General features: G+C 40.1%; 1 protein-coding gene across 3 annotated transcripts in view; it reads left to right on the top strand.

Annotated features, from left to right (window-relative positions):
• The window catches only part of CPNE4 (copine 4), a 513,456-nt gene that overhangs the window by 456,030 nt on the left and 38,287 nt on the right, over nucleotides 1-19,139 (top strand). For all 3 annotated transcript variants that reach the window (XM_025377527.1, XM_025377525.1, XM_025377526.1), the window contains 2 exons: nucleotides 2,835-2,921; nucleotides 9,394-9,453. In XM_025377527.1, coding sequence (XP_025233312.1) covers nucleotides 2,835-2,921; nucleotides 9,394-9,453 — 147 coding nt within the window. The remainder of the gene's footprint in view (nucleotides 1-2,834; nucleotides 2,922-9,393; nucleotides 9,454-19,139) is intronic.

Consider the following 19,139-nt stretch of genomic DNA (forward strand, 5'->3'; position numbering starts at 1 on the left):
ATATTTTGGAGATAAGAGCTACAAGGTTTGTTGAAGGCTTGGATATAGGGAGTAAGGGAAGGAGGAAATGGTTGACTCAAGGATAAATGATTAAATGGTGCCATTTCCTGAGGTGAGGAAGAATTGTGGTAGGGAGGTCCAGTTTATGAGGAAGTTTTCAAGATTTGGTTTCAAAAACTGATACTCAGAGGAGACGTTTACCTGTAAATATATTTTAGGAGCCATCAACTAAGAGAGGACATTTAAAATCAAGAGAATGGATGAGTACACCTAGGGAGAGGGGATTGAAGAGAGGGTATAGGAGGCTCGAACCCTGAGGAATGTCTGTAGCATCAGAGAGAAAAACAGGAGACAGCATCTTTCAACTTTCCTTTTCCTGTGGGAGTTATGATTCTATAGGTACAGGGTAAATTCTTAATTAACTTTGATTAATTCTTGAATAACATTTATAAGCATCCTTAGTTTCAGGTGGCCAAAGGGGATACTTGCAAGAATAGAAGAGCTACTCCAAAACCTTCTAGAAGAAGGAAGAAGGCATTGTGGTTAATAGTCCAGGCTTTGGAATGAGACTGATGTGGGTGTGAATCCCAGGTCTACCAGTTACCACCTGTATGACCTGGGAAAGTCCCTTCTCTTCTCTGAGCCTCATCTTCCATCTGTCAAAGCGGGCTGTGGGGAGAGTTAAATGGGATTGGGAGAGTAAAGTGCGTAGCCCATAGTTATATGCCAACTTCATCCCAAGACAGATGCAAACTATTTAGATCTGGTCCATCAGGACCCCCTACCTACATCAAAAGCACAAGGACCCCAAGTATTATAGGTTTGATTCAACTTCATTGGAGCCCTCTCCTGCCTAACCCATACTTGCTCATCTTACCCTGAGAAGGAAGTGAGTAGACTTTTCATGAATGATCACTACAATTTTTAATAGAATTTGAAATAGAATTTGAAATCTTTAACTCAATATATCCTGCTTGATGGAAGAAATTGAGATTAATAGAAATCATTGAGAATGACAAAAAATGGCACAGCTAATTTTAGTGTCTTTTCTTTCCAACTGTTAGGTAAATCCCTAAGCCACCTGTTTTACTAAAATATTAGAGGAAGCTTTGGGGCAAAAGACAATATCAGTTTTGACTGGTTTAGGAGGAACTTGGGCTCTTTTGTCTAGAAATACTAAATTGACTTTGAGATGGACTATAATTCTTGTTTATCAAGTTCTACCCACCTGGAGAGTAAATGAGAAGAAAATCTGAGGGAGGAAAGAAAGACAACATTCATTATGGACAGATTAGGAGATTAGGCCTTTAAGTGACAAAAACAAGGCTAGGGGTCTGATTTTAGATTCTGCTTTGCATGTTTTCTTCTTTCTTTCTTTCACCCAAGAATTCCACATTTTGAAGGAGTCATGGAGGACCCTTCATTGGTATAAGATCTCCCTCTTCTAAATCCTATGTAGTTGCCCAGCCCTGCTGGCACCTTCCAGTGATGAGAAACTACAGTATCACTTACCTGTTGCTGAGTGAAAAATTAGCCCAAAACTTCCTGGCTGAAAACAGCAATCACTATGTACTCAACATTCTCTGGGTTGGCAATTTTGGCTGAATTCTCTGCTTCACATAGTGCTCCACGTGGTGCCAACAGAACTCACTCATGCATTTGTGCCTCAGCAGCAAGGATGGCCAGGATATTTCTCCAGGTGTACTTTTATCCTGCCAGAGACCATTGTAAGCTTTTTAATATGGCCCTGAAAACTTCCCAGAAGCAAGAGAGGAGCCAGTCCCAGTACACAGGCACTTTTCAAGCTGGTGCTTATATCACATTTGCTAGTGTCCCATTGGCCAAAATGAGTCATGTGACTAAATGCCTCAACATTGTAGGAGGGAGCTACACAAATGCATGGACACGAGAGGAATCGATTATCGGAGGCCACTGCTATGTCAGCCTATCCATTTGCATCTGCCTCAGAAACTACTTCATTTTCAGACACTTCTAATTCTCAGGTAGTGAAATTTTGTCTCTTGAGTAGAAATCCAGAGATTCAGCTTTCATAGGCTGGTGGGCAGAAACATTCAATGACTCTTGGATATTTGATTCACAATTGATTTTGTCCCATTAAATCTTCTGTAGGCTGGAGACCTATTCCCCTTAGTTCCCAGCTGACTCCTCAATTCCCAGCCACTCCTGTAGCTCTGATCTTATTCCTCAAAAAGGCCCCTTTGGAGATCTACTGTGTCACTGTTGGGACACATGTCAATCCATTATTTTAGCTCTCTGTGAAGTTCTATGTAAATTTATTATTATCCCTACTAAATTTCTCTAGCCTGACTATTCACTATTCACTAACCTTTTGAGTCAATTCTCGGGCAGTAAGACTTAGCACTTGGTCATCACTCAACTGTATTCCTGCAGATTTCTTCTTCCCTGTACTGTTTGATTTGACCATATTAATAGTAAGCATTGACATGTGCCAGGCCCTGTTCTAAATTTATTACCTGGGTTAATCAGTCTTCACAATATTCCTATGAGATAGAGTATAATTATAAGCTCCATTTTGGAGAGAAGATATCCAAGGCATAGAGCAATCAAGTAACTTACCAAAAGTCACATAGCAGGGAAGTGGCGTTGCTGGGATTTTAAACTAGAAGTCTGACAGCAGAGTCTCACTCTCAACCACTCCCCCTTATTGCTCCTCTACATGCAAGAGTTACCACCTAGAGACTATTTGTCAGCCCTCCAGTTCAGTTTGTCCTCAGCAGCACCTAGGAGTTTGGCCTTATGGAATGACTCGGCTTTTTCCTGAACAGATTCTCATGCTATGACCCTTCTTTCAGGTGCAGTGGGAGTGTATCAATCCCAAGTACAAAGCCAAGAAGAAGAATTACAAGAACTCAGGCACCGTGATTCTCAATCTGTGCAAGGTATGTATGCAACCCTCTCTTCCAGGAGTATGAAGTTAGGGCTATCTGAGAGGAAGAGTTCAGGTGGTGTGGTGAGAGGAAAAAAGTATAAAAAAGATGTGATCTTTTAAACTAAAAATAAAAATGTCACGTATTAAAGAACATAAAATGAGAAATGTAAGCATGGGTGGTCGTGGAGCTGTGGCAGTCCAGTGTCACCGTCCTCTCCCCAGGTACACCCCTGCCCCAAAGACAGGAGAGTGCTGCTGATAGGTTAGGATCTTCTCTGCCCAGAGCAGGGCTAGAGGGAGATCTCCAAATGGGGAAGCCAACATTTCTAGAACACCTACTATATGCCCTTCACAGTGTCCAGTGTTTTTTTGTTTGTTTGTTTGTTTGTTTGTTTTATTTTGGTTTTGTTTGCTTTGTTTTGAGACGGAGTCTCGCTCTGTCACCCAGGCTGGAGTGCAGTGGTGTGATGTCGGCTCACTGCAACCTCTACCTCCCAGGTTCAGGCAATTCTCCTGCCTCAGCCTCCCAAGTAGCTGGGACTACAGGTGCGTGCCATCATGCCCAGCTAATTTTTTGTATTTTTAGTAGAGATGGGGTTTCACCATGTTAACCAGGATGGTCTTAATCTCCTGACCTTGTAATCCGCCTGCCTCAGCCTCCCAAAGTGCTGGAATTACAGGCGTGAGCCACCACACCCTGCCTGTCCAGTGTTTTATATGTGGTACCTTACTCATACTGAAAGTGTACCATAAAAACAAGACAACAGGAGAAGATTAAAGGACTTATGAATTCCTTCCAGAGGGGCTAAAACTTTGCAGAGAATCACATGTACTAATAATTAAACTTCTTAACTCAAATCTGGGAGTGATGCTGCCACTAGTTGAGTACTTACTATGCAAAAATAACTACAATAAACTCTGTTAAACTCTTACCACAACCCTGAGATGTCTACTTTCAACTGAGTTTATGTACCTAGCTCAGAGTCACACAAGTAGTAAATTTAAGAGCTGAGATTTTAACCCATGTGTCTCTGACTCCACCATACAGGACTCAATTGCTATCCAGATGATTGACGTGTGTGTATGTTCTGTGTGTATGTGTGTATACAGGCATACGTATATGTATATGTATATGTATATGTATATGTATATGTATATGTATATGTATAGAGGCCTATATCAGCGCTATTTTGGGTTCTATTCCAAACCAATGCAATAAAGCAAGTCATACACATTCTTTCATTTCCCAGTGCATATAAAAGTTACGTTTACACTATACTGTAGTCTATTAAGTATACAATAGCATTTTGTCTAAAACCATACATACTTTAGTTTAAAAATACCTTATTGCTAAAAATGCAACAGTCATATGAGCCTTGAGTAAGTCATAATCTTTTTGCTGGGGGAGGGTCTTATCTGGGGATATTGATGGTTGCTGACTGATCATGGTGGTAATTGCTGAAAGTTGGGGTGGCTGAGATAACTTTTAAAAATAAGACAACAATGAAGTCTCTCATTAATTGACTCGTCTTTCATGAAAGATTTCTCTGTAGCATGTGATGCTGTCTGATAGCATTTTGCCCACGGCAGAACTTCTTTCAAAATTGGAGTTAATCCTCTCAAACCCTGCCACTGCTTTATCAACTAAATTTAAGGAATATTCTAAATTCTTTGTTGTCATTTCAACAGTGTTCACAGCATCTTCACCAGGAGCAGATTCAAGAAATCACTTTCTTTGTTTATCCATGAGAAGTAACTCCTCATCCATTCAGGTTTTATCAGCTGCAGCAATTCAGCCACATCTTCAGGCTCCACTTATAATTCCAGTTCCCTTGCTATTTCTACCATATCTCCAGTCTCTCCCACCACTGAAGTTTTGAACTCCTCAAGGTCATCCTAGAGGGTTAAAATCTACTTCTTCCAAATTCCTATTACTGTTGATATTTCGACCTCCTCTCATGAATCATGAAAGTTCTTAATGGCATCTAGAATCATGAATCTTTTCCAGAAAATTTTCAATTTACTTTTCTCAGATCTATCAGAAAAGCTACTGTAATGATAGTTATAACCTTATGAAATGAATTTCTTAAATAAGAAGACTTGAAAGTCAAAATTACCCCTAGATTCATGGCGTGCAGAATAGGATATTGTGTTAGCAGTCATGGAAACAACAATAAAACCCCTTGCACATCTCCATCAGAGCTTTTGGGTGACTAGGTCTATTGTTGATGAACTACAACATTTTGAAGGGAATCTTTTTTTCTGAGCAGTAGGTCTCAACAGTAGACTCAAAATATTCAGTAAATCATGCTGTAAACAGATGTGATGCCATCCAGGCTTTGCTATTCCATTTATAGAGCATGGGCAGAGTAGATTTTGCATGATTGTTAAGAGCTCTAGAAATTTTGAAATGGTAAATGAGCATTGGCTTCCACTTAAAGTCACCAGCTGCAATGACCCCTAACAAGAGAATAATCCTGCCTTTTGTAGATTTGAACCCAGGCAGTGACTTCCCCTCTCTAGCCAGGAAAGTCCTGATGGCATCTTCTTCCAATATAAGGCTGTTTCATCTACAATGAAAATCTGTTGTTTAGTGTAGTCACCTTCATCAAATGATTTTAGCTGGATCTTCTGGATAAATTTTGGCAGCTTTTCCATCAGCATTTGCTGCTTTATCTTACACTTTTACGTTACAGAGACAACTTCTCTCCTTAAACCTCATGAACCAACTTTCTCTGCTAGCTTCAAGCTTTTCTTCTGCATCTTCCTCACCTCTCTGAGCCTTCATAGAATTGAAGAGAGTTAGGGCTTTGCTCTAGATTAGGTTTTAGCTTAAGGGAATGATGTATCTGGTTTGATCTTTTAGCCAAACCACTAAAACTTTCTTCACATAAGCAATAAGCCTATTTCACTTTCTTATCCTTTGTATATTCACTGTTTTAATTTCAAGAGCTTTTACTTTATATTCACAACTTGGCTGTTTGGTGCAAGAGGCCTAACTTTTGGCCCACCTCAGCTACTGACATGCCTTCCTCACTAAGTTTAATCATTTCTAGCTTTTAATTTTAAGTAAGAGATGTGTGACTCTTCCTTTCACTTGAACACTTAGAGGCCATTGTAGGGTTATTAACTGGCCTCATTTCAATAGAGTAGTGTCTCAGGGGATAGGGAGACCCAAGGAGAGGGAAAGACATGAAGGAATGGCCAGTCGGTGGAGCAGTGAGAACACATTCAACACGTATCAATGAAGTTCACCATTTTACGTGGGCTTGGTTCATAGCACCCCAAAATAATTACAATAGTAACATCAAAAATAACTGATCACAGATCACTGTCATAGATACAATAATAATGAAAAATTTGGAAATATTACAACAATTACCAAAATGTGACACAGACACAAAGTGAGCACATGCTGTTGGGAAAATGGCACCAATAGTCATGCTCTATGGTTGTCAGAAACCTTCAATCTGTAAAAAATATAAAGCTCAATAAAGTGAGGTACAATAAAAGAAGATACACCTGTATATATGTGTGTGTGTGTATGTGTATACATACACACAGATGGTCCCCAATTTACGACAACTCAACTCATAATTTTTTGACCTTATGAAGGGCTTACTAGCATGTAACCCCATTGTAAGTCCGGGAGCAGCTGTACATACATGTATATATGTATATATACAGTCATGCTCTGCATAATAACATTTTGTCAATGATGGACCACAGATATGACAGTACTCCCATAAGACTATAATGGAGGTGAAAAATTCCTATCACCTAGTGACTTGTAGCCATTGTAATACAATTACTTTATTTTTAAAATAAATTTAGTGTAGCTTAAGTGTTATAAGGTCTGCGGTAGTGTAGAGTAACAGTCTAGGCCTTCACATTCGCTCACCTCTCACTCACTGACTCACTCAGAGCAACTTCTAGTCCTGCAGGCTCCATTCATGGTAAGTTCCCTATACAGGTGTGCCATTTATTATATTTTATACCATATTTTTACTGTGCCTTCTTATGTTTAGATGTGTTTAGATACACAAGACTTACAGTTGTGTTACAGTTGCTTACAATATTCAGTACAATAACATGATGTACAGGCTTGTGGCCTAGGAACAATAGGCTATACTATATAGCCTAGGTGTATAGTGGGATATACCATCTAGGTTTGTGTAAGTATACTCTGTGATGTTCATGGAATGATAAAATCACCTAACAATGTATTTCTCAGAATGTATTTCCATCATTAAATGACACATGATTGTATATATGTATACATGTGTGTATGTGTGTGTTTATGTGTGTGTATACGTACATAGATATATGTTTCCTAATATATTAGAAGGAACCTAATATGTCTATATACAGGATCACATCCTTACCTAATAAGATAGTGAGGGAAAAGAATAATTGGTCTGCTTTGGGTCATATCCCTACCCTTTACACCAATCACTGAGACTAGGGGATAATGTTTTATGACTGGCCATCTGGGGTCATTGTATTAATCTTTTTTTTCAATATTTTTTGATGCTTTGACAACTTTGGACCTTATGAACCTAAGAGGGACTACTCTCCCAATGTTAGCTAATTCCTACAGACAGCAAACAACCTGCCTTCTAGCATGCCTTTGACATGCAAACCAATCATTTTTTAGTTCAAACCCCCAATCACCTCCCTTATCAAACTCTCACACACCAAGCCAATGTTCTCCCATCTTATGTGACCCGAGGGTCAGGTATCAGATAACTAGAAACCACTCCTATGGTTTTGACAGATTTCAAAACCTGCTGAAATTATTCAAACTATCCAATCCTAGGCCTGCTCAGCTGCTTATCCTGCCTCACCTACTCCTTCCTATGGAAAAAAAAAAAAAAAAAAACAATAAATGATTTGCCTGCTTTCCCCTTACTGCTTTTCCTTCCTGACCTATCCTGGTGCTTCCCCATGTGACCCTCCTGTGTGGCATAACATGCCTCCTATCCTTTGAAGAACTCTGAGCAATAAACTCTTCTTATAGAGTCAGGACTGTCTCCATATCAGACATCTTATCATAACTTTACAAATCAAATCCTGGATGCATTCTAAACAGTTATGTGACTACCCCTGTGCCCAAAGCAGCAGGAGAAAAGATCAAGATTCAATGGTTATTTTTCTCCTTAAGGTGACTGTGTACACACAATTTTTTTTCTTCCATGAGTTGCTCTTACAGTTCAGTGCTCAGAAGCACTGTTATTTTGCTCACTTTCAAGTTCTTATTTCTTTGGTATACAGACACAGCAGAATGGAGTCCCAACTATCAGGCAAAGCACTGCCATCAGGACACCAAAAGTGAGCACTATTTAGAGACCAAGTGAACATCAATTCTAAGAAAAGTATGCCAATAGATGTGTGCCACCTGGAGGTGATATCTAGAGAGACGAACACTGATTTTTTCGGTCAGTCTCTAAGAAGCTTCCTGAGCATTAGATGGAATCTGAGAAGTGACAGTCAAAAATTACAGTTACTGACTCTCCATGTAGGATCCAGACTGTAAGCTCCATGACTACAAGTACTGTATCTGTTTCTCTAATCATTGTAGTCCTAGAATATAGTGCATAGTGAGTGTTCAGTAAATAATTGTTGAATAAACGAATACAAGAATATCACCAAGAGCCAATCCAAGCAGCAATATCACAAAGAAATGTAAATTAAGACCAGAAATCCCTAAAGTACTTGAGAACACAGGTGATGGCAGTTGGCATAACCCAACAACCATACTGGCTTCCAGCATAGAGGTCAAAAGGATAGAGTATGTCTCCCAGACTTGCATCATTTGAGTCTCAACTCTACCATTTATTAGCATTGTGATCTTGACCTTAATTTCCTCATCTATAAACAAGGTACAATAATAATAGTTGTACCGCCTTCATAGGGTTGTTCTGAGAATTAAATGAGGTAAAAGATGTTAAGTACCTGGCATTCAGTAATGCCCAATAAATGTTAGTCATTGTTGTTCATGGCAGGGGAGGCATTTAACTAACTGGAAATTGTCAGCAAATTACCTTCTCAGCTAATGGTATCTTAAAACTGCCTATCTAAATTACCTGCATATTAAAAATGTCACCAGGACTGGGACTTAGATACAGGGAGGCAAGACTGAAGTCATGTGTGAGACATCATTCATTTCAAAACAGTAGTGACACTTGAAAATATAGTTTTAGTCTCACTTCAGAGGCATAAGCTGATTAAAATTTGCATAAACCATAATAGAGGGGAGCAGGGGTTAGATATTGGCAGCCCTCAAAGGCCCATCTGTATTGATATTGCCTTCCTTCTCTCCTTTAACAGAACAAACATAACTGACCCATCTTTTATCAACAATGTCTGTCTGCCCTTTCCTCTGGCTTAGCAGCTTATCAGTCACCAACCTTTAGGCCTCCAATATATCAGGAAATAGACTGTGCTGTTACTAACCCAGTTTCCTCTCCCCTCCTATGCAGATTCACAAGATGCACTCTTTCTTGGACTACATCATGGGTGGCTGCCAAATCCAGTTTACAGTAAGTTGTTTCCATGTTTGTTCTTATTCAGGAAGCAAGAGATGAGGAGTGGCACTGGGTTTGGGGGATAAGCAGACAAAAGCTTATTTTAACCTTCGGTCAGCTTTGTTCAAGTCTCATTGTTGAAACGTATGGAATCATGTTTTTGAAATGTGTTTACACTTCTGTTTTCTTTAATAAGTATAGTTTTCAGCATCATATCAGGAAATTTATGCCACTCAACCTCACGTGGTCTGGGGAATCCTCCTAACGCTTCCCATTTCTTCAGTAACTATGTGAGGCGTGAAGCAGTGTAGCTTGTCAGATTCCATCACCTGGTGAGAAAAATTGAAAGGAAGTAAGCCATGCAAGTAAGTTCCACTGAGCCAAGGCAGATGCCATGGTTGTGTTCATGTGACTAGACTACAGCACCAATGTCATACCCAGTGGTCAGGACCAAGAGTAAGTCATACAAACAGTTCAATAGGCAATGAAAGGATGAATTCCAAAGATCAGAGAACCAGGCCGAGGTCAAGGTTGAGAAGTAGAGTGGGTGTCAAGACTCAGTGAGTGGATCAAGGATCATCCCCTGTATGCAATTTGTGTGCCCTTGGGATTTATACACCCCTGATGTATATTTGACTAGGTAGGCTGAGTCTTTTTAAAGTGGCTAAGTAGGTCAAGGTTGTGAGTCCATCTGCACTGGAACAACTGACTTTCACTGACTTAATATTCGAAATCCTCCTAGGTTTGGTCAGATGTGACTTCCAGAAAGAGAATCCCCAGATGGCAAAAGACAGATGTGCTAGAACCCTTTGGAAAGCAATGTGGATGTAAGCAAGAGAAATACAACTTGTACTCATTTCTGTAAGATTTCTCATCTTACAGAAAGATACTAATGAAGCTCAGCCCTGTTCAGCTCCCTGACTGGCTCAGTCATGTGAAAAAGGAAAGAAAATGGGTTTAATTTTTTAGTCAAGCTTTGGACCCAAGAGAGTAGACAGGACCAATATATTCCTGGAACCAGGAATGGTGGTGCTCAAGGGACTAAAAGGAGTCTCAAAGGGATGAGACAAATGGCCATTTACTAAACTAGCTTCTCCTTAGCTAGGGAAGTATCCTCTGCCCTAATCTCAAGGAGGTCTACCTACGTCCTGCCTAAACTTGGGATATTGTGCATTTATCTCTGAATACTTACAGGAGCTAATTTTAGAGTTTGGTCACCTCTTTAAAGTCTAAGATTCTCTAATGCACAGCCAGCAAGCCTTCCTACATTCATACTGTCACATACAGAAGGTAGCAAGCATGTTCACTGAGGATGCACGTCTAACTCTAGCTGTCCTGCGGGCTCATTGCTGCTCTGAGCATACCCAAATGGAAGTATGGAAGCAAGCAGTGTCATAAAGCAGAGCTACTGGAAATAGTTTCGCAAGATCTTAGGCAAAAAAAGTGATTTCAGGAAACTATTTATAGGTTTTCAAGGGAAAGCTCTATCGATTTCAGTCTGGTTTAGATTTTGTAGATCCCATGCTCTTGAACAACTCTGTATTCAACCTTCAGGGGCTTGCTCTGCCCTTCAAGTTGTGCTGCAAAGAATCAGCCCCAGCAAAAATCAGGAGCTGAGCCCCAACCTAAAGAGTTCCCAGCTCCACATCCTGACTCTCAGATATCCCTGTGTCCTTCTTTGTTCTCCCCTCCTTTCTCAGTCTGCTGACTCCCCACTCCCTACTGGGAGCACTCCCCACTGGGAGTAGTGCTTCAGTGTTTGTCTCCAGCAACACCCCAGTTGCAGCTTTCCATGCACTCCAGTGTCAACTGATAGACCTGTGGGAGGTGTGAGTGAGGAGAGCAGTCTGGAGCGAGGAATGAGAAGAGGAGAATGTACAGATGAGTGCTGTGGAGAAGGGGGCAGCCAACAATAGTTCCTCCACAAAGCCCTTCCTCCTGTAGGGTTTCAGGTTGGGGACTCAGAAGAGAATTGCTAGGTATTCTATTCCCAGTGTTCTACTAAAGGAAACATACCAGTCACTTCTCTGTCATTTTCTTCCAAAATTAAGTCAGCTTTCTCATTATAAATTTTTTATTGCTCAAGTAGTGCAACTTAATTTAAATTATAAGCTGTAATGCAAATCGTTAAGAAAAAGTATCATGTCTTATTTAATTTGGTCTGTAAGTGTTTATTATCTGCCTGGTTATTTTACTGAAACCATCTGGCAACATGAAAAGGCAGTGGCAGAGAGATGAGAAGTGAAAAGAGGAAGGTTTCCTGGCATAGAGATGGGCAGACGAGAGAGAGAAAAGGAATGTTTCATTGCAGTAATTATACCTCGGAGGCTTTCAGAGGCAAAAACCTCCACTGGCACATTATGTGACCCTTGGCTCCTGAGCAACCAGGGAGCTTTAGCCAACACGAACTTTTTGTCTCCCTGGAGAAAAGCCTTCAAGCGCCAGGGGAGACATAAAGTTCTGGATGTTCTCCATTTCCTCCCCTAGAGTCACTTTCCATCCTTCTCCACTCTCACTTCTGTACCCCAGGAAGCCAACCTCCTTGGAAGCACTATCCAAGCTCTCCAGCTTTTAGCTTTTGGTTGGGTTTGACCAATGAGAGGCACCCATCAGAGATCAAAGAATAGGAGGCGAGAGAACTTGGAATATTTATTTCTCTAGCTGCCTGCCTGCCAGGCCGTGGTTTGGCAGCGACCTTCTTCCTGACAGAAGGTCACAGTTCCTATCAGGTGCCCTGTCCTGAAGACACTCCTCTTACTGAATTCTGGTAACTGCTCCCTCCCACTCTTTTCTGGTCAGTTTCCATTAACCTTTTCCACATGTTTGTGAATTGTCCCTTCATTAAACTTCTTCAATCACCTTTTGGGTGGACTTTTTGTTTCCTGTAGTGGCTCTGACCAATCCAAAATATAAGCAGGGGCTAGGAGAAAGCCTTTGTATCTTCCATAGATGCTGGTGCTTCTGGTTCAATCTTAAGAGTGTTAAAGATGGGGGCATCTTTCTCCTCAGCTGCTAAGCTGTTCCAAACACTTTTGCTGAATTATAATAAATTGAACCCTAAAACTTCAAAGGGAGGTAACATTTAGAAAAAAGAACAAATTGGATAAATAAATATGATATTGGGGTTTTGCTTTAAAAAGCATCCCCCATAAACTTAAGTATTTATGCACCACTATATTCTAATTATAAATACTAAAACCTTAATTAGGAAAATGAATAAACAGGATGTATTTAGGGGAGTACTGGGGAAGCAGTTTGGGGTCAGAACTTGAAGGGCTTTGAATTTTAAGGTAATTTGGTGGATAATGCATGTTCAAAAGGATAATGAGGAGGGCCTTGAAGCAACAGTAAAGCTGGGAGTGTTTGATGGTGGTGAAGGGGGAACGAGAGATGAAGCAAGAACAGATGGAAGCCCACTGCCACAGGCCTGGTGCCAGGTGAAAAGAAGCTAAACAAGGGTGGCAGCAGCAGGAGAGGTACTGTGGAAAGAGAAGCACTAAGCCTCTGCCTAGGATACAATGAGAAGACTGAAAGTAATCAAAGCTTTTGTGCCTGACTGACAGAGCGTGGCGGACCTGGTCAGAGTAATATGCGAGGCTTGAGCAGCTTCAGGCAAGATGATGAATTTGGCTTTGGACACGTTGGAGGTACTTTCAGCACCTCCCAGTGGGGATGGTACTTATAAATGGGCCTAAGTTTCGGGGGAGAGTCAGGAGCTACATGTATGTGGCTCTGGATGAGATGTCCCAAGAGAAGAGTATAGAAGGAAAAGGGCCTGATGACAAGAAATTGTAAAGGACCTCTATCTGGCAGCAGAGGAAGGAGGGGCAAACAGTTAAGAGAAAAAATGCAGGAGGAGAAGAAGGCCCAAGGGGAGGCAGTAACTCAGATGCCCAGGAGGAAAAAGCTAAGGTTAAGATCAAGGACAACAATCTTGCATGCTAAAGAGAAGTCAGAGGGTGAAGAACAACACGATGAGTAGGTATATATCATCTTCAAAAGAGCAACTTGAGCAGAACGAGATGGGTGAGACCCAGGACTTAGAGTGTAAACAGAAGGTAAGGAAATGAACACAGCAGGTATAAGTATTCATTCAAGAAAGTTAACAGTGAAGGGAAAGCAAGAGGTACAAAGAGGATGGCAATTTAAAAATTAAAAGAGAAGAGATTTTAAGCTAGAATCAGACTATAAGCAGAGTCAACAGCCCAGTGGAAGGAAGGAGATAAATGATGCTAAAAAGAGCCCTAGACAGTTAATGATTCTTATTCTTTTTTGGTCACCTGAACACTTGAGAATCTGATACATGATCTATAGCCTCTTACTGGGAAGTGCACACATCCAATTTTGCATGCAATTTGGGAGGTCAAGGGCACTCCTGAAGACAGTTCTTGTACCTCACATGAATCCTTGAGTCATAAGAACTCTAGAGCAACTGCACCATCTCAGTCTTTGAGGAGGTGGGTGGAGGTGAAACAGAGACCACAGGGTGAGAGATTGGGTTTGGCACATGGTAGAGCAGCTAAAAATAAAACCGGATACTAGAATTTCACACACAAAATACAAAGTTATAGATAGCACAAAACAGACACATGCTGTAAGGTATTTGAAAAGAAAAAATGGGAGAAAAATCAAAGGGTTTTTTTTGAAAGTTATTGCTTTTTCATATGCTCAAAAATGCTCATTATAACATAGATTTTAATACAGACAAGCTGTCAGCAACCTAAATGTCTAACAATAAGGTAATGGCTATGTAAATTACAGTATTCCTTTAAATATTATGATATTTAGTATCATAGTATTTAGTATTGACTATGATATAGCTTATTTAAAATATAATTATAAGGTTTAGATAATAACATGAGGTAATGTTTATGACATAGTGTTATAAAAAATGTAAAGTAGAATTACTCTATGACTACAACTACATATATAAAATACCTAGAGAGGAAAGAAAACTAAAATATGACTTACCAGCCTAGTGGCACAGTGAGTGGTATTTTTTTCTTACTAATTTTAAATGGACATTTCTTTTGTGTCGTTTTTAAAAATTGAAGATAATACTGCTTTTTGTTACCTGTGACTATAGTTTACATTTTAATAATATAATATAATAAGCTGAAAGCAACTTTTCCCAGACTGACCTTCAAACCTAAACATTTAGATAACTTATTAAAGATTCTCTCAGGAAATGTTTTTCTTTCTTTCTTTCTTTCTTTCTTTCTTTCTTTCTTTCTTTCTTTCTTCTTTCTTCCTTTTTTTTTTTTTGAAACAGGGTCTCACTCTGTTGCCCAGAGTGCAGTGCAGTGGCACACTGGAAGCTCACTGTAACCTTAAACTCCTGAGCTCAAGTGATGCTCTTGCCTCAGCCTCCTGAGTAGCTGGGACTACAAGCATGTGCTACCACATTGGCTACTTTTTAAAACAAATTTCTGTAGAGGCAGGGTCTAGCTATGTTGCCCAGGCTGGTCTCAATCTCCTGGCCTCAAGTTATCCTTTCATCTCAGCCTCCCAAAGCACTGGAATTATAAGTGTGAGCCACCACGCCCAGTCTCAGGAAAACTTTTCTAACCCTAAAACATTTAGGGCATCCTATGTCTACACTGTGGCCCAGTTTACATTTTTAAATCTTTATTTTACATCCCAGATTGAACACTGACCTACTCTGGTGTAGACCTTTGAGTCTGCTTACTGCTTAGTGAGCCCTGCTGACTGAATTTCTACACAAAGTCAGCGTATAATGGGTTAAAGAGGCAAATGCTTTGCCATTTTCCAGAAAATGAACCAAGTAAGCTTAGGCGTCTTTCCGTATTTTCCTATTTAACTGTCCTCTTAGAAAGTTTTTGGAAAACAGAAAAGAATAAAAATGTAACCTATTATTTAAGAAATGGTCCAGACCAAACAATATCTCCACCTACAAGATTCATTGTATAGGTCCAAATTGTACACAGATATTTATAAAGAAAAGAAAGAAAGCTGCCCGAGAATATGATCCCAAAGGTAGACTGCAGGTACAACTAACCAGAGGTTGTTACACAGCAGCTTCCCTTAGAAAACATCGAGAAGGTTCACAAATGACCTGTTTGGCAGATGAAGGGAAGGGATCTGAGTAGCAGAGTTGTTTCATGTAAGAATCTAAAAATGCCCAAAGAGAGATGCTCATCATTTGCAACCAGCCTTTTCCCAGGAACAGCTCCATGCACTGGGGACTTGGTGTCATGGAGGGGGCATTTTGCATTCTTACTTTACAAGGCTTTGCAAAGCTGCTGCATAGCTCTGCTTAATAATGAGCAGTGGCTTCCTGGGCAGAAGGAAAAAGCACTGGGCGCCTGTTCTTGTGCTGCCTGCAGGGAAGATTGGAGCACATACCAGAACCACAGGTTTCCATAAATGCTTCCTATCAGGAAATGAAAACGTGGGGGCTCTGCGAGCTCACTGGGCATTCAGAAAACCAGGCGTCAGTAGCCACCTCCACACACTGGCATTTTCAGTCATTTTGTTGCTTTTATTTCTCAACTTAACCCCATCTTTCACAGCCTCCCTGTTGCTTTCTAAAATAAACCTAGCCTTTCACTCTGCTCTCTTTCTACTAATGCTAACTTTAAAGAGCACAGAGAATTCTTGGTGGAAGACCACCCCCTGAAGATAGATATTTTTTTCTCCAGCTTCATAAAGGAGGTTTTAGGAACCACCACTTTCCAGAAAATAAAAATGAAAATATTTTAGCTGACTCGTACTTAAGACAGTCCATTGCTGTCTAGTCACATGATAAAATATTTTTGTTTTAAGCCATGAGAACTATAAAATGGGCTATATGGTAAGAATCATAAGCCTATGTCCTCTTTCATCAGTTAATTTTTTAAGTTCATACCCTCCCCCAGGTCTATATGATGATCTCCTGAGATGAAGTGGCCTTTCTCGTTGTCATAGACATAGGGGCCATTGCCATGGGAAAAGTGGAAACCCTAGAGGCCTGCCTGAAAAGAAATAGTAAAATTTCCACCAGGCATGTTTGAATGTTTACATAGTAGCACCAAGAACAGGCAGCCCAATACTAACCTTCTAACATTAGCCTGTACCTTGTTTCATTATCTTCAAAATATATTATCCTCTTCCCAAAACCTGGCCATTCTCTTCCCCTAACTGACATCCAACTCCACATTCAATTGGTCAATAAATCCTATTCATTTTCTACCCTTACTTTCTTCAATCACTCTTCCCTTCTCACCATCATCTTTGCCGCACCCTGGTTAAGCATAAGAAAATTATTCCAAGTCTGACGACAAAGAGTGGATAGGAATGAAAATAACACAGTAGAGCCAGTATTGGAGGTAAAGCAAGAGATGTACCTGGGGTGCAAAATTTAAGGAGACTCTCACTCTGGATTTTACAAGTGTGGGGTCCGCTGAGAGTGAGTGCCTCCTTGGGTTTTACAAACTAGGCACTTCTTTTTGTCTCACCCCATCCCCAGCTCTATTATATGCTTTTTTTCTATTATTTTAAAATATATTGTTGCCACAATCTATGTATGCTTGTCCAGACATTATGCACACTTATCTAGATATAACATATTCATGCAGGTGATATACTGGGGCTCGGATGCTGCCACTAGGTGTCTGCATGCTCGGAGAATTTTGCCAATGCCTAGGAATGTTTCTTAAGCAGCCATTTTTCTTTACGGAATTTTTTCGTCTGGCCTATATAACCTGATTTCATTTTCTAGTTTTATATCAAGACACCAGCATGTTTTTGTCATCACAGAACACCCTTAACACTTCAGGAGTCTCAGTCAGGCAACCAGCACATGGGACAGATTGTTAACTTCAGTATCAAGAGGCAGAAGCATGATGCCTTCAGAGGTAAGGAGGTGTTGATCCGTGATTAAAGGCATCATGAATAGAAGTGAGGTGGGCCACAAGGTGCTTGTTATTAATAATAAAGTATCAACACCTGCCAACGATTCACTTTTTAGATAAATTAAAGCAGAATCAAGGTAATCTCCATAACAACATCTTCACACTCTCCAGAAATCCCTGGAGTACTAACATGCCTTCCTTGGTGGAAGAGAAAGGGGTGGCTTTACATCTGCCCTTATCAGCATTACTTTTAGCTTTTAAACACTATGTACACCTATGCAAGGTGCCATTATTCCTTAAACATGTACCAATAGAAGTAAAAGGCTGAGAGTGGCGTCTGTGAGTTGAGCTTGGTAAACCCAGGAGGCCCCCAAAGGTATGGTTTTCTCAAACATTGTCTCTCAAACATCTCTGGAGTGCTCCTCTCAGAAATTTTCCTGGAATTATCTGCCTGTGTTTGGATCTCTATCTTGTTGAGGCCTCATGGGTGGATCCTGGGGTGCTTTTCACCTCCTTCTCATTCAGAAAATGCATGTAGGTTCCTCCATCCCACCATTTTTTCATCATAGTCCTTGATTAAATGGGCATCACCTATGGTCTTCCTTTTTTTTTCCCCGGTGGGTTGACTCTCACCTTCAGGATAAACCCATCTCAGAAGACACTGGACTTTATTGGTGTCCCTGGGTTACCTCCAGTCATCCTCAGTAGCAATCCTCTCACTATTGTGTGTACAAACATACATACACACATATTTCAATTTTCCTTGTCTTAACTTTTACAACCATTTTGGTCACAAAGAGTTTATTCAAGGCAATGCTTCCCCAAATTACCATGGTTGCCTCCTAGCAAGTCTCCCTACCTCCAGGCCACATCTCTTCCATTTCTTATTGGAATAGTTATACCCGTGAGAAGTCTTGGTGTTTTGGTCATAGACATGCATGTTTTCCTGGATGTATGATGGCATAATGGAGAAAGATAGAAAGGAACCATATAGACTTGGATTTAAACCCAGCTCCAAGCCCTCTTATCCTATGTCACATGAAAATGGAGTAATATCATGCATATAAATGAAGTAATATCATGCCTCTGTGTCACGCACAGTTAGCACAGTGCCTGACACACAGATTATTTCTGTCTTTTTTCGTTTTTTATCCAAAGTAAGGGCATTTAAGGGTCAGGGAAGAACTGCAAGTTTTCTTCACATAACCTTTTTCTTTCTTTCTTTCTTTCTTTCTTTTTTTTACATACTCTTAGTACTAGCAGTTATCAGTAGGCATCCCCTGATTTTAAGAAGTCTGGATATTCCGAAAACAGAGTTTGAATCCTACCTAACTTTATTTTTGACATAGTTCTGTGGAAAGGCAAGGAAGAAAAAGAAAAAAAATAACAGAGATGAAAATATAATCTCATGAAAGAAAAGAAAAAAGGCTATAAATGAATTACTGTTAGCCTATTGCTTTTCTTTTCCTAGTCACTTTGACTTGATTGCAGGGTACAATATCAGATGTGACTAACATTTTTTTCCCCATCAACTTATACCTTAAGAAGTACAAACAAACACATGACATGTTTTCTCTGTCCTTTCAGAAATAATGTCCCACCTTCATAGATCCAATGGGGCATTCCAGTTATTTGTTATAATGGAATTTACCAAATATAACACAAATAACATTTCCCATTATGATTCCCAAGATCATATGAGAAAATAGAGCCTTTCGGCCATAGTAAGCCAATGAATGTATTCTACTGTACTCCAGAAGGAAATGGAATTATGCAACATAAACATTTCTTTCTTCCTGTATGGCTTTTTATTTTAATCTTCTTCCCTCGAAGCTTAAGTGGCATTTT

Source organism: Theropithecus gelada, chromosome 2 (assembly GCF_003255815.1).
Source record: "Theropithecus gelada isolate Dixy chromosome 2, Tgel_1.0, whole genome shotgun sequence".
Classification (NCBI taxonomy): Eukaryota; Metazoa; Chordata; class Mammalia; order Primates; family Cercopithecidae; genus Theropithecus; species Theropithecus gelada.